The sequence below is a fragment of the Mastigoproctus giganteus genome, chromosome 10 (genome assembly GCF_048544385.1).
Source record: "Mastigoproctus giganteus isolate SK-2022 chromosome 10, ASM4854438v1, whole genome shotgun sequence".
Taxonomy (NCBI): domain Eukaryota; kingdom Metazoa; phylum Arthropoda; class Arachnida; order Uropygi; family Thelyphonidae; genus Mastigoproctus; species Mastigoproctus giganteus.
This window is the reverse complement of record NC_143584.1, coordinates 115,686,702-115,702,033: the sequence shown is the minus strand read 5'-3', so window position 1 is coordinate 115,702,033 and position 15,332 is coordinate 115,686,702. Positions and strand designations below refer to the sequence as shown.

The window sequence follows — 15,332 nt, the reverse complement described above, 5'->3', positions numbered from 1 at the left end:
TGTGAAAACGTGGCAGAATATAACATTTGAATGTAATAAATATTATTTTCATGAGGAGTTCCTTAGTTTAGCAAATGTAAACTGTTGATGGTATTTCTTGATTGTCAAGATTTCTTAGTGAAAGCATTTAGATAATGAAGAATGTTATTGACATTAGAGGAGCTACATAATGAAATTTAATCATATAATTGTGTATACAGCGAACAGACAATGTAGTAAACAGATGTGATTTAAATGCAGAGGTGGATAGGATGTTGGTATCTGTTTTTTTTTTTTTTTTTTTTAATTAATTAGTTGTTCACTTTTTTTTTTTGGTAGTTGTTGGCGCATAGACTTCTGTGGCCATAATGCACCTCCCAAGGTTTTTGCAGTACTTTGATCCAAGCCCGAGGCGGGAATCGAACCCGCGACCTTTGGGTTGCCAGGCAGGCACTTTGCCTACCCGGCTAGCCCGGTCGGCCTGTTCACTTTTGTGTTTTCCATACATGTAATGACATCTTATTGAGAAGATTGTGTTTCAGGTGCTATCTGTCTTTCTTTGTGACAACTGCTTGAATGGAACTTAGAAGGAGTCAAGTCAAGTGGCAACAGGTGAACTGGTATGAACAGGGAATGTAAAGACTGGTTTGTTTTCAGAGAATTTTTTGGGGGGTCAATGCTATGATAGCTTTGAGTAAATTGATTAGACTTATAGCAGTTTGTGGCTGTGGACCTATGATAACTTAACTTGTCAGGATGGCTGCTGCTCCTGGTATCTCAACTTATGAGGATATAGAGTTTGTGGTATTATAAATGTTCAGGATGTTGGCACAGCTCTTTGGGCTGTATACAACATTCCTATTTACTCAGTTTGTCAGTATGCTGGTGCAGTTCATTGTTCTGCTTACAAGTGTGTATCTATTCTTCTGATTCATCTCAGAGTTGGCCCAGTTCCTTGTGCTGTATGTAACTGTCCATTACTTTTTTTCCCCCCTCTATCGTCCTCTTCCTATTCAGTTCCACTATCTGAACTCTGTTATCATTTTCCTTTCTTTTGATGACTTTATTAATGGAGAAGAGTATGATTGTGATAAGACTGATGGGATTAAAGCAACTGCCCTACTTCTGTTTCTGTGGCAGGGACAGAAACCCCCTGGCTAAGTGGCCCAGGGTGTGGGTATTAATAAGAATGGCATCTACACAGTTAACATGGAAGGTTTGTCTTTTGGGCTGGAACTGCCATCACAATAGAATAAGTCAATACATAAATAAATATCCATTGTACTCACTGTATTCAAACTCCACATCCCTCTATGTGTAGTAGCACTAAGTTTCCAATATCTCTACAATGTCCACATTAGATAACTTAATTAATACTTCATATTCATCAAATTTATTTACTATACTGCTAGCATTAGTGTAAAAAAATGTATATGTGTACCTGTTTTTGGTCTTAGTAAACACAACTTCCTTGAACTTCAGCATGTTGTGTGACAAGTTACTGATTTTGCTTTGTGCAGTTCTTAAGTTTATCAGTATTATTAGTCGATGAGAAAAGGTACTGTATCTCTACTCCTACCAATCTGACTGTTTTACATTAGATCATTAACTATTTATAATTCTTGATTTTAATAGATTTTCTATTTTCTTTATTTGTTTTTATTGGTTTGTATGAATTTTCAGATTTCAGAAACATTACAAGTTTCATTTTTACTGATGATTTTCTTAAAAAAATAGTAGACAGTCAAATTGAAGTATTTTATATTGCTTGATTTTTGTGTTTTGTTTTTGCACTCTTTCACTTTTTCATGTATATATTTTGCATCAGTAAACAACACTGAACAGCTGCATTCTTGTTCCATCGGTTATTGTTATCACTTTAGCTGACTCCTGAAGTGATCACAGTAAGCAGCATCCACTCTATTTGCGCTTTCTGTGAGGATTCCTAGCAGGCTTTGTCAGGATGTTGTCAACCTTGTGTCCCATTCCCATAAAAACAGTCTCTCCTGTTTAACAAGCACAGACCATACTGGGAAAAATTCTATCCCACAAGCCTTACATAGTCTCTCTAAGGCCTAATTAATTTAAAAGGCTCTAATCATATACTTTCTCCTATAATGTCTGGGCAAAATTTTAGACACTTTCAATTTCAGTCCTAGCTTTTTTCTCAACATTATCCTATACCTGTTAAGTAAATCCTCAGAACTCCTATTCTTAATATTATTAGTACTAACATGTGCAACAATATCACCTTTTGTTTGTGCCCTTAAAAGATAACTGTTCTAAACTATCATTATTTTTTTCTTTTGGCAGACATACCCTGGTCCTATTCCACCTATCCTTTTGCATAATATATTTCCCATTTTGCTGACAACAGAGTCACTAATAATACCTGCTTCTTAATATCATTAGTACTGTTGTATGCAACAAAATCACCCTTTGTTTTTGACCTTCAGTGGAAACAGTGCATGAGTGTAGGCTCTAATTCTGAGCCAGGCAGCTGAGTGCTTGATGAATCCTTCATTTTAATTCCTTCAAGGGCACCAACCCTGTTTTTCAAGTTCACCCTTGTATTTTCCCATCAGACTGCTGAATTAGAGGTGCCTCCGTAGCCAGGCGGGAAGGAGCAGCAGTGCGTAGCACACGCTTCTTGATTAGACAGGGGTTCGAGCCCGTCACCACCAAATATATACGGAGGATGCGGAAAGATCAGGGAATGACCACCGCATATCCTGGAGCAATATGGCCTTAGTTGCTAATGCTCCTAAAAACCAAATAAAAGCTGTCATTAGTGGTGGTGGTGCTGAATTAGCAGTCCGATGAGAAAATATGAGGACATTAGGTTATATAGTTATATATGTTAACAAATTATGTTTGTATTGTTACAAATTTTTAGTTTACAGACTTAATAAAAGCATTTCTAATTAATTTTTCTCATACAGAATTACATAAAGATTAAATAGCATTTGTATTGTTTTTATATCGATATAATGAACGTCGAACAATTGCAGCAAAATTCTCTATTACTTTGACACCTGTTTTTTGAGCAACTTCCAAGGCCAATTAAGAAACAGTTGTTTGCTTCTACGGTGCCCTTCTTTTGTTGGTGTTCCTGAATGCACTCTAATTGCTCTTTCTTTTTTTTTTTTTTTTTTGCTAACAGTGGGTAGAACCACTTGAGTCATTGGCTGTGATACCCAGTGCAGATACAGTATGATGAATTGCATTTTCTGAAGTGCCTCTTTGGTTACCACTTTTTTACAGTGTTGCTATTTGACTCACTATAGCTTTTCTGTTATCCTGCACTTCTCATTGGCCTCGTTTGGGTTCTAACATTATTGACCTGTTTCCCACCACATGATCGTAATTGAATGAATTTCATTTGTTTATTAGACCAATCTTAATACACCCAAGATACAACTGCACATGAAAATTCCAGCAGGATTGCAGTTTTCAAGGAATGTCTGCTGCTGGCTATCATTCCAGTCACTTAAATCTTTTGTCTTGCCCATTCCCACACTGAATTGCACACATACTACATTCCTAATATCTTCCCACCTGTTACATGATATGAATATGTGACGCTGATGCTGAAGGAGCACACCATTTTCCACCTGTCTACATTGGAGTTGTGCTGCTCAGATAACTTGATGTTTGAATGTATTATAACTCCCAAATTCCCTTCTTCCTGTACTGTTTTTAATTAAATCCGATTAAGTGTATAAGTCATTTTTTTACTATTCCCAAATATGAGACCGTACATTTTGTTGTATTAAAACATAAAAGCATTGCAGGATCATTTAGACAAGACTGTACAAATAATTCAGACAAGGCATGGGTTTGTCAAGGGGAAGTCTTGTCTGACCAATTTGATTGGATACTATGATGTGGTCACAAAGGAACTGGATGCAAAAAATAATTTTGATATCATATATTTGGATTTCAGGAAAGCTTTTGATACTGTTGCACATTGAAGACTACTGTACAAACTGGAGAAGTATGGTATTAAGGGCAAGTTCTACAATGGATAAAAGAATGGTTGAGTGGGAGAAGATAGAGTGGTGATCAATGGGTATTGTTTATCAATGATATTGATGAAGCTTAATGTCAAAGTTTGCAGATGATACAAAGGTTGGCAGGGTTGTTAATAACAGTAATGACAGTATGATGCTGCAACAGGATCTGGAAAAGTTGGGTAGATGGGCTGAGACGTGGCAACTGAGGTTTAACATTGACAAATGCAAAGTACTGCATATGGGTAGCAGTAACCCCAGAGAAATGTACCAACTATATAATGTTCAATCATGGTAGTGGAAAATGAAAGAGACCTTGGGGTAATTGTGCAGTCAGATATGAAGTTTTCTGATCAGTGCAGACAGGCTGCCAGAGTAGGTCATGGGGTCTTGTCAATGATATGCAAGGATAAGGAGGTGGTTGTCCCCTTGTATAAGACAATGGTCAGGCCATGCCTTGAATACTGCATACAGGTCTGGAAGCCTCATTTCAGGAAGAATAGAGAGAGTTGCTAGAAAAAGTACAAAGATGGGCAACAAGGCTGGTGAAGGGAACAAAGGTGTGCTCTTATGAAGAAAGGCTTAAGTTCTGCAAATTGCAGCTTCCGGAGACTAGCAACTGCGAGGTGATCTGATTGAGATGTATAAGGCTTTGAATGGATTGAGCAGGCTTAATGCTGATGGGATTCTTCCTCTTGTTCAGATTACAAACCTGAGGGGGCATAGATTCAAACTGAAGAAAGACAGTTGTAGAATAAATGTGTGGAAGTTTGCCTTTAGCCAGCGGGTAGTTGATTGCTGGAACAAACTTCCATCTGTTGTTGTGGAAGTTGATAGCTTAAATAAATTCAAGGCAGAACTAGACAAACATTTGGAATGAATGGATCAGTGAAATGGGAAGGTTTTTTTTTTTTTTTTTTTTTTTTGGCTGATGCTGTATAAGCTTGCTTTCTTGCATCATGTGCCTCTACTAATGCTAATGCTGGCTACTTTTCTGACCATCCCTGAAGGCTATCTAGGTCATCCCAAAGAAGTTCTGCTTGTCACTGATCATAAACTATTGTACCATTTTGACATAATACCCTCTATTCCTTCTTCAATATCATTTAAAAATCAAAAACAATGGTTCCCAGTACCAATCCTTGGAGAGCTCCACTTCTTTCATGTCCCAATCTGAAGCATAATCATTGTAATCAATGATTATGCTTCAAGTTTTTTGAAGCCATCTTTCAATCCATCTAAGAATTTTCTCTGTGATTCCAACATGTTCCAGCTTATACAGAAAATGTGATTTGCCCTTTACAAAACCATACAGTTTCCTTAAGAATTCCATTTCTGTTTAAGTGATCCTGTACTGCACTTTTGATCGTTGATTCAATGATTTTTCTTGCTTAAGTCAGGTCAGCCTGACTTAAGCAAGAAAAACACATAAAGGCGGTTCTAAGAATCAAGTGGGTAACTACTTGATTCTTAGAATCAAGTAGTTACCCACTTGATTCTTAGAACCGCCTTTATGTGTTGGTGATACATTGGCACTTCTCCAATCCAAGAAAATTTCTTCCATGTCCACTGATGCTCTCATAGTTGACCTTAATAGTTCAATGCACTCTTGTTCTGTCTCCCACAATATTAATGAGTATAGGAGTCTTATTTGCCTTTAGGCTCAAGTTTTTGTAATAAATAATCTTTTGAATATCACTAATTTAATGCTTCCCAGCTTCGCTTCCAGTTTCCCTTGCTAGGAAGGGCCTGGCTTCTGTAAATATTGATGTAACGTATTTGCTCAGTTCATTTGCAATGTCGCCTGGGTTATCTAATACTTTTCCCTGTTCATTATACAAGGGGTTCAATCTGGTTTGTTCTTCCCTTCCTGGAATTTGCATATATGTAAAAATTCTCGTCCCCATTCTTTGTTCTCTTAGTCAGATATGTCTCACAATCTGCCTTTGTCAGCCTAACCTTTTCAACATTACTATTACAGATAAATTTGTAGCTGTTATAGGTTTCAGTACATTTTATCACTCTGTAACTTTACCATACCATCTTTTACTGCTCTATTAAATGGGCTGCTCACTATTCATCTATCTTGGCATTCTCCTCTTGCTATATTTTCATAGTGATATACAGTTGGACCTCTATAAAACAAAATTGATTGTTTGCTTGAAAAAATTCTTTAAACAGAAATTTTGTTATAAAGAAATACGACATTTTCAACAATGAAAAATGCTAATTCAACATTCAGAAATATAGTAAAAGATGGGAAATAAATCAGAAATAAGTGGGTATGAATAAATTTTCTAACATTTTAAAATAATTTATTAATACATATTACGAAATGACTACTTATGTGATGTGCACAATATATTAATACACTTTTAAGAATTATTTTGTAAAATATTTGGTTATTTTTTATTGGATTTTATGCTGGATTTTACTGTACATCGTTCACAAAAATGTGCGCATTTGTTTAAATACTCAAATTCATTTTCTGGCACATTTTCTTCACACTGAAGGCCTCAATGCAAAGTTTGAAATGCTGCCAACATTTCAGTTTGGAAGGTTTAATATTGCTCTCATTTTCGTCCAACTCATCATCGATATTGTCACTAGTTCTTTGAATACTCTCAAAAATGTTGGAGTCACTCAAATATTCAGCTACTATGACATTGTTATCAACTCCTAAAAATTTGCCAAGAACAGTTTCTCCACTGATCAAATATCCCACTTGGAGTTCTTCCAAGATTTCTCAATGTCTTGTAATAGTTCATCTCTCTCATTGCTGTTAATTGGAATTTTAGCAAATCCTGCTTTTGTGAAACAATTCTTAATCGTTGTTTCCCTCACATCTTGACTCCACACTTTTGCCAACTCTGATATGAAGAACCACAGATCTATATAACAGAATCTATAGGTTGGTTTGTTTATATTCTCAGTATAATTTTTTGCAGTATGCACCTTCGGTAGTGCATTTTCAAATTCTTGATAATGCCTTGGTCCATTGACTGCAGTTTAGATGAGGTATTTGGAGGGAAGTAAATAAGCTTCACACCTGTAAGTTTCAAAATTACTGAGTGAAGGTGGGCAGGGCAATTGTCGACAGTTGACTCAGTTTTTCTGTTTTCTTTCATCATTTTTCTATTGAAATTTAAAATCCACTGTTTAAAAATTTTACTTGTCATCCAAGATTTTTTGTTATAGTTGTAGTGCAACTCTAACAACTTTACTCCTTTGAAACATCTGGATTGTTTACTTTTGCCTGTTACCAAAAGCTTCACTTTTTCATTACCAGCCATATTTGCACCAACCAAAACTAATTGTCTCCTTACTATTTTTACCACCTAAACATTCATCACCTTTAAAAGACTGTCTTGTTTGGCAAACATTTAAAAAAATTGACCTGTTTTTAATCAACATTGAATATGCCTTTGGGCTCATAGTCCTCCGTAAATTTTTTTCAAAACTGTTTCTTTCCAATGGGTACAGTCTTTTTCGATTACAACCCCACTTTCACCAGAAATAACTTTTACAAATAAGCCATGGCACTTTTTAAAATTGTCCAGCCAACGAAAACTGGCTTTATGCCCCCCAAAAAATGTGTACTTCATAGCCTTTCCTTTTATTAACGGCCCTGATATTGGTATGTTTTGGTCTCTAATCAACTTCACCCACTTAAAAATGGCTTCATCTACATTTTTCATACAGGCATAATTTTGCACACTTATCACTGGGTCTCATTTCCTCTAACAGTTTGAGAATTGAAACACTGTTTTTCAGAATGGTTGACATGCTACTGGCAGGGATGCCAAATTTTAAAGCGATTTCTTTTTTTCTTTTTTTTTTTTTAACTTCCCGATCTACACTATTAAGCACTTCACTACACTCAAGGATTTCCTTTTAGACATTGTAAGGTTACTTGCACAGCAGCAAAAACAAAACTGATTTAGAGACCACTTGCTGCTGCTGCTGCTGCTGTTGTTGTTGTTGTTATGGGGGAGTTAATGGAGTGTAATGTGCTATGGCTATAATGCGCCGGACCACTTGTACCTACCATATAAACAGAAACAGGTTATATTTAGTGTAAGTGTGGATGACTCATCTCTGCGAAACAACAGATGATTTCCGGGATAATGGAAAATCACTCTCTCCTAATTCTCTAATAGGGTGCTTACAGTAGAAAACAGTTTGACTAGCGCCTTTGTTCACGTCGGGAATACGCCTTAATCTTTGCCAATGGCTGTAGACACAGACAGCAGTTGACTAGCATGACTTCTTGGTACAGTAGTGGTGGTTGAATAGGTTTTATGGGCACCACTAAATTGTAGAATGTTTTAGCTCATAATTTGTGCTTTCACAGCATTAGCTCTATTGCCTAAACACTAGAGGTATGAACAATGCATACTCGGATCTCTCAAAATTGGTTTGCTATATGGAAATTTTCTTTGTTATACGAAAACTTTTTTTTTTTTTTTTTTTTTTTGATTTGGTAGTTGTTGGCGCATCGGCTTCTGTGGCCATATTGCACCTCCCAAGGTTTTTGCAGTACTTTGATCCAAGCCCGAGGCGGGAATCGAACCCGCGACCTTTGGGTTGCCGGACAGGTACTTTACCCACTCGGCTAGCCCGGTCGGCTTACGAAAACTATTTTTGATATAATGACCAAGGCAAACTATAGCTTTAAAGGTATACCATAATTCTAATGTATTCATTAGAATTATGGTATACTCTGTGTGCTGTTTCCCCTAGTTGAAGGGGGGCCATGTAGCACCTTAAGCTGTCATATTGTCTTTTCCTGAAATTAAAATCCATAAATTTGCCTTTAACGACTGTTACCTCTCTCTCCTCATCATCCAATTTAAAACTTTTAAGAGTGATCACTTCTATGGTTCCTTTTCTGTCAGCCATATGGTGCAAGGAAGCCTGAGGCTTTTGCTGCTAGCCAGGTGGGCAGGAGCAGCAGTGCGTAGCACACGCTTCTTGATTAGACCGGGGTTCGAGCCCGTGACCACCAAATACTGAGGATGCGGAACGGTCAGGGAATGACCATCACATATCCCCGGAGCAATATGGCCTTAGTTGCTAATGCTCCTAAAAACCAAACAACAACAACAACAGCTTTTGCTGCACCTGTGAAAAAATATTTCTGAGTTACCCTGAGAGAGAGAGAGTCAGAAGTAGAAGAGAATCACTAAGGAAGAGAAGAATTGATATCCAGCTCAGGACCCTGGGTGTGACTGTCTTAATCACCCATGATTAAGACATTCACACTTACGTGCTTATTCCATTTGCTTGTCTCATCATAATCTTCACAGTTTTCTGGTCTATAGGTTACTCTCATTCTTATTATGCTTTTGCTTCTAACTAAATTACATTACAGATTCTGTACTACTTCTGAATTCGCAAAAACTTTTGTTGCACTTAGGCTGCTTGTGATAAGAAGCATGACCACCACCTCTTCTAACTTCCCTATCCTTCCTAAATACGTTGTACAGACCATGGTGAAATTTATCTCATATATCTGGATGTATACCACATTTCTGTTAGCGTTATTATGTCAGCGTTAGTTGGTGTCACCAGGAGTTCGAATGTACTCATTTTATTGATGACACTTGTGACATTACTTTAAACGCCTTTAAGTGGAAGTTTCCTTGTAGATTTTACTATCTTGACACACTCCTTAAAATTATTTAAGCTTATTTCCATAGCACTGGCTTCCTGCTCATTTGAAACTTCACTATCCTCAGAACATCTTGCCAGTACTGGACATTTTTGCAACAAAAAAGAACTCTTGAGATGAGTACAAGAACTACTTTGTTCCATATGATCATATAAACGTGTATTTGTATTACCTTTGTTTCCCCTTCCCCAAACTATCAGTTTCTTTGAACCCTTAAGGTATCTTCAACGATATTGGCAAAAACCCTTGCACCACCTTTGTTCAAATGAATACTGTTTCTATAAAACATTTCTTCTACCTACAAGTATGGATTATACTTGATAAAAATTTCCCCCCAAAAAAGCCCTACAGAATCTAACAAGTCTTGAGTTAATTCACATGGCTTTCAGGATACATTCTCTCCTAATATGCAATGAAGAATTGCAGACACATACATATTCTGACCTAACTTGTGGAATTTCTTCAGCTTGGTACTATATTTAACAAATCATCAGTTCATGTGTGTTAATATCATTAGTCCATGTGTGATAATAACGCCCCGCCCCCAAATATGTATCTCTGACAATATGGTTCTAGTCCACCTATCCATATTACAAAATGTTATCCATTTCTCTGCCAGCGGAATCTCCCAATAAAACTAAATTCTCTTGAACCAGAGCAGTATGCACTCAATTATTGTGATCTAGGAACCTAAATCAGGGATGCATCACCTGGAAGGTTACTATAATTGTGAGTCCCTGACAAGTTCCCAGTTACATTGGTCTCTAGAGCAAGTACCTGTTTCTTCAGTGAGTCAAATTCTTCTAGCAATGCACCAAGGTTTAATTTGGGATTAGTACACCCCTTCACAGTTGAGCTATGATTGACCAATATATCAGTCCTTGAATACACACCATGGGCAGTGCAAGAGATGAAATTGTGATGCATGTAGGAATCAGAAATTAACTGAATTCTTTGTGATTAGCTATTTCCACCTGAGTCACAGTAGCCTCTGGTGATGTACTCAATCAATAGGTCTGGTCATGTTTAACATGGAGAATATCAGTCATGTGCTCATTATCTGTTTTCTCTTTAAAAAATATATATTAAATTATCTGTTTTCTCTTTAAAAAATATATATTTGGAATGTATTACTTGCCTGAGAATTGATTTCTTTTCTGGAAGTATTGTTTTTCTCCAAATGTATCAGATATCAGGAAGCACTATGGTCAAAAAAAATCCATTTTATAGATGGGGAAAGTATTATTTTTTATTCAAAGAGTCCTTCACACCAGTTGGCAGACAGAACAGATGATTATATATACATTTATACACAGCCCCCCTCCCCCTCTTAATCCAAGTCTCTGCAGTTACAAGGTTGCAAATAATTCATAAAAAAATATGATAGTATCTATGTACTTTGTTTCGACTTATGTTGAAGCAACCTCCCCACCATCACCACACACTTGACTATTTCTGTCCCGCTCTTCCTGCGAGCATCCTGTTGACTCAACACAACTACCTATGGTCAGTTTCTCATTTACCGCTGCTTGTAGTAGAGGCATTTGATATTTTTGATAATTTTTACGTTAAATGAATTTATAGTTTTCTTATTTTTATAAACCATGCATTCAAAGCGAAATGCTGATGATAAAACATCACAAAAAAAAAAAAAAAAAGACAATGCAAAAGTTATGGTTCAGATTTTAAATTAGAAGTTATATGTCGTAAATACAATGAGTAATTGATATTGCGATGTACAAGTACATAATACGCATTATGGAAATTTAGTCCCCTTTAAAGTGGATCTGTTTTAAGTGGAATTTTCTGGAACCAATTACCCTTGGATAATGAGGACCCGTTGTATATTCTCTTTCCTCGGGAAAGAGTATGTGTGTGTATATATATATATATATATGCTCATAAATTCAAATTCTAAAATATCTAATTCAAAAAATGTTGTGGAAAGAATGGGTCTCTAAAATAATATATAATAATTATTTGAAGAAAGTATTCCTACTAAAATGTCTTATTCTCAATTTAACCCCCCCAACCCCCGCTTTGTTGTGTATTTGCTTTTTAACCTTCATTTTGTATTCACTTTTTACTTGGCTCACTATTCTGTTGACATATCCTAATTTATATATTCCACCTGCATTATATAGATTTTGTCACAAATTGGAAATGCAAATCATTCCACCACAGAATGACCATTGGTTATGTTGTTGTGGTTGGTTGGTAGTTTCCCCTTCTCTCTCTCTCTCTCTCTCTCTCTTCTCATTTACAATCATATTTCACATGGTTAGTTCTTCCTTGGTGCCTATAACACTTATTCTCTATTTAGTTCCCCCTCACCCTTGCTGCTATCATTATATTACTGGTTTTATTTGTATTCACTTCTTACATAGCGCACCATTCTGCTAACAAATTCTTAACTTGCATGTTCTATTTGCATTATATTCTGGCAACATATAGTCCTTCATTTATTCTTTACTTTGCTATATGCTTAATTAAAATTTATTTTCATAAATATATATAATTATTAATGCACACACACATATATATATACTTTATATATACTTTAATATAAAAGACATATATGTATATAAAAATTATTATTTAGCAGTATGCTTTTAATTCATATTATTAATCGTTGTGTTAAATCAGTCTGTCCTTTAGCTGTTGTGTTATTAACAAAAAAAATGTAAATAAATATATATCCCAGAATTCTGTTTAAAATACACATCTCATTCTTTTTTTTTTTTTTTTTTTTGATTATCCCTTATCATTACATTATAGAATTTATTATTTCTTTTAGCAGAATTGTATCAACTTCCAAGCAAAGTTATTAAAAAGAAAAAAGGCTTCAAAGCACGAAAAGGATGGAGGAAGGCACAAGGTGGTAGGCTGGCATATAACGTCTCTGAATGGGTATGGTTTTTCTCCCTAATATTGCATTATCTTTTATTTTTAAAGTAATAGTAGTCATAAAAACTCTCCCTGATTTACTAGATATGTTAAAATGCATTGTTATGATAAATTCTTTATTGATGTTAAAATTTTATATCATATTCCTCTGCATTAAGATTTAGCCTTTATGGTAGTGCATTTGATATACTGCATCTTGGAAAACCTCTTGTTTGATTCCTGCCACAGTACATGGCTGTAATTCTCTTTTGTCTCCTTTTTTTTTTTTTAACTTGGTAAGATGTGTGGTTAGCTGGCCTTAGGCAGAGGCTTAGTTTCATGGGAGGCTCCATGAATTGTGACTGTTGATAATGATGTGCATCTGGATCACACTAAAATAATGCTCAGCCTATTAAGGTTAAATACAATTAGGCCTCAATGGTAATAGATAGCTGTTGTTCACAGATACAGTTATTTATGAAACAATTTGCTGAAATCATTCACAAACAGTTTTTCTTTAAAAGCTTAGGGGATTGCAATATATTTGAACTAACTATAATAATATATGACATAATCAAAAAAGTTCTAAAACTTTATTTATTACAAGAGAAGCAGTGGTGGTAATAAAAGGTCAAAATGATGAATAAACATAGAAATATGGTTGCCACATTACTGGTTTTGAGCCACTTGTTGCTCAACCAAAGCAGGATTTGTTATAGTTTAAACATGTCTAAGACCACTGTTACAATCATAATGGATATAAAAGTGGAACAACATGTGCATCAAGTTTTGTGTGAGGTGCAGAAAAATGAAGTGGATGTAAAGAATTGTATTTGGTGGTGTGTGATGCATATTTAACTCAGCATTGATGGCACTACCAATTGTTGCAATTGCAGTGGTGCTTGGTCTGACAAATTTCAATGTTTTTTTTTTATTATTATTATTATTTCTTAAAAGGGAAGTTGATTTTTTTTTAATTCTGCTTGTTATGTACTAATAATAGACTTTTAAATATTTATAAAAATTCAGTTTTTTATTTTTTTAGATGAAAAATTTAAATTGAAAACTTTTTTTTAACTGTTATTTCCAACAAAAATAAAATTTTATTAGTTCTGCTGAAAATCTATAAATAAAAGAATATTTTGTAAAATAGTGCTTTTTCATGTGCACACTTTTTGCTTTCTGCAAAGCGGGGCTAGCTGTTATTGCATCATACTACAGCAAAGTGATTGGCAGATCTATCTCAAAGACCACACCTAGACATAAAGGTAAAGGTAAAGTGCAGCCATTATCAACCCACTGCAGGATGGAAGCCTCCTCAACAATTCATGCTGAGGGAAATGGACCATAATCTGCCACGCTGGTCCAGTGTGGGTTGGCAGATCGACCGTATTCAGCAGTCAGGGGCTTGAATCCCGGTCTACTCAAAGAGCGTGTGCTACTGCACTCATGCTCCTGACCACTCGGCTACGGAAGCCATTAACTAGACATATCACTCTTAAATTAAGCTGCATATATATACCATGTAGCATTATGACATCACATAATATTGACAGTTTGGCCATTGTTAATTGTGGGGTTTAATTTTCAGTGTTTTTAATTTTAGAATTCTACATGATTTAATTTTTTCAAAAGTTTCTTCAGCTATTAGCAATGTTGACCACTCGGCTACGGAAGCCATTAACTAGACATATCACTCTTAAATTAAGCTGCATATATATACCATGTAGCATTATGACATCACATAATATTGACAGTTTGGCCATTGTTAATTGTGGGGTTTAATTTTCAGTGTTTTTAATTTTAGAATTCTACATGATTTAATTTTTTCAAAAGTTTCTTCAGCTATTAGCAATGTTGTTAATAATGGCAGTAACAGAAAAGAGAAAGATCTTGAAGAACAGCACTTAAAAATCCTCATATTGAAGAAAACAAAGTGATTATATTAAGTTAAAGGCTTCACAATTAATAAAGGAAAGATATGAAAAGAGCAAAAAAAATGAATCAGAAATTGTTGACAGCTCTACTGAAACTCCAATCGTTGATAAAAAAAAAGAAAAAAAATCTTAAAAAATGATAAAGTGGTAAAAGACGAAAATTATCAAATAGAGATTCCTGAAAGTATTTGCAGTTCAGGAAATTTAATGCATGACATGTTTGGAAGTATCGAAACTCCTTTGGAAGAAAATTTTTAGCCTCAACAAATAATACTGTTTGTTGAATGAAAAAAATTTTATCTGAAATTAAGATTCCGGGAGAATTGAAAATAGTTTATTCATCACACCAAATTATGCCAGATAGTTGTAATGCTGAAGAATACAACTTTGTGACACCCAAAACACTTTATTCTCTGGAATCTTCAGGTTTACCTCCACATAAATTACTATTAAAGGTAAGTGCAATTGTCATGGTTTTTAAGAAACTTAGATATAAAAAATGACTACATGTGGTGGAAATAAGGAAGAAATATTTGGTTTGTGAACACATCACTGGTGACAGAGCTGGATTGAAAGCATATATTCCACGGATTCATATGTATTCAAATGAAGGGGAATATAACTTCATTTTTCAACGAACACAGTTTCCTGTGAAATTGGCTTTTAGTATGACACGAAACAAAAGTCACGGTCAACCATTATTTAAGGTTGGTGTTGACTTGATGTCACCATGTTTTTCACATGGACAATTGTATAAATTGGAAAAATATAATATAATTTTTATACTTCTTTTGATTATTAGAAGGGGGTGTGGGGGGTTCCTCCCACTAAAAAAATTAAAAT

At 35.2% G+C, this 15,332-nt stretch overlaps 1 protein-coding gene across 8 annotated transcripts in view; it reads left to right on the top strand.

Annotated features, from left to right (window-relative positions):
• Positions 1 to 15,332, top strand: part of LOC150079243 (uncharacterized) — a 575,463-nt gene that overhangs the window by 528,786 nt on the left and 31,345 nt on the right. For 6 of the 8 annotated variants that reach the window (XM_090383519.1, XM_090383513.1, XM_090383517.1 and 3 more), the window contains one exon: positions 12,464 to 12,576. In XM_090383519.1, the coding sequence (XP_090239645.1) occupies positions 12,464 to 12,576 (113 nt within the window). The remainder of the gene's footprint in view (positions 1 to 12,463; positions 12,577 to 15,332) is intronic. The other 2 variants (XM_090383518.1, XM_090383515.1) reach the window with 1 other exon arrangement.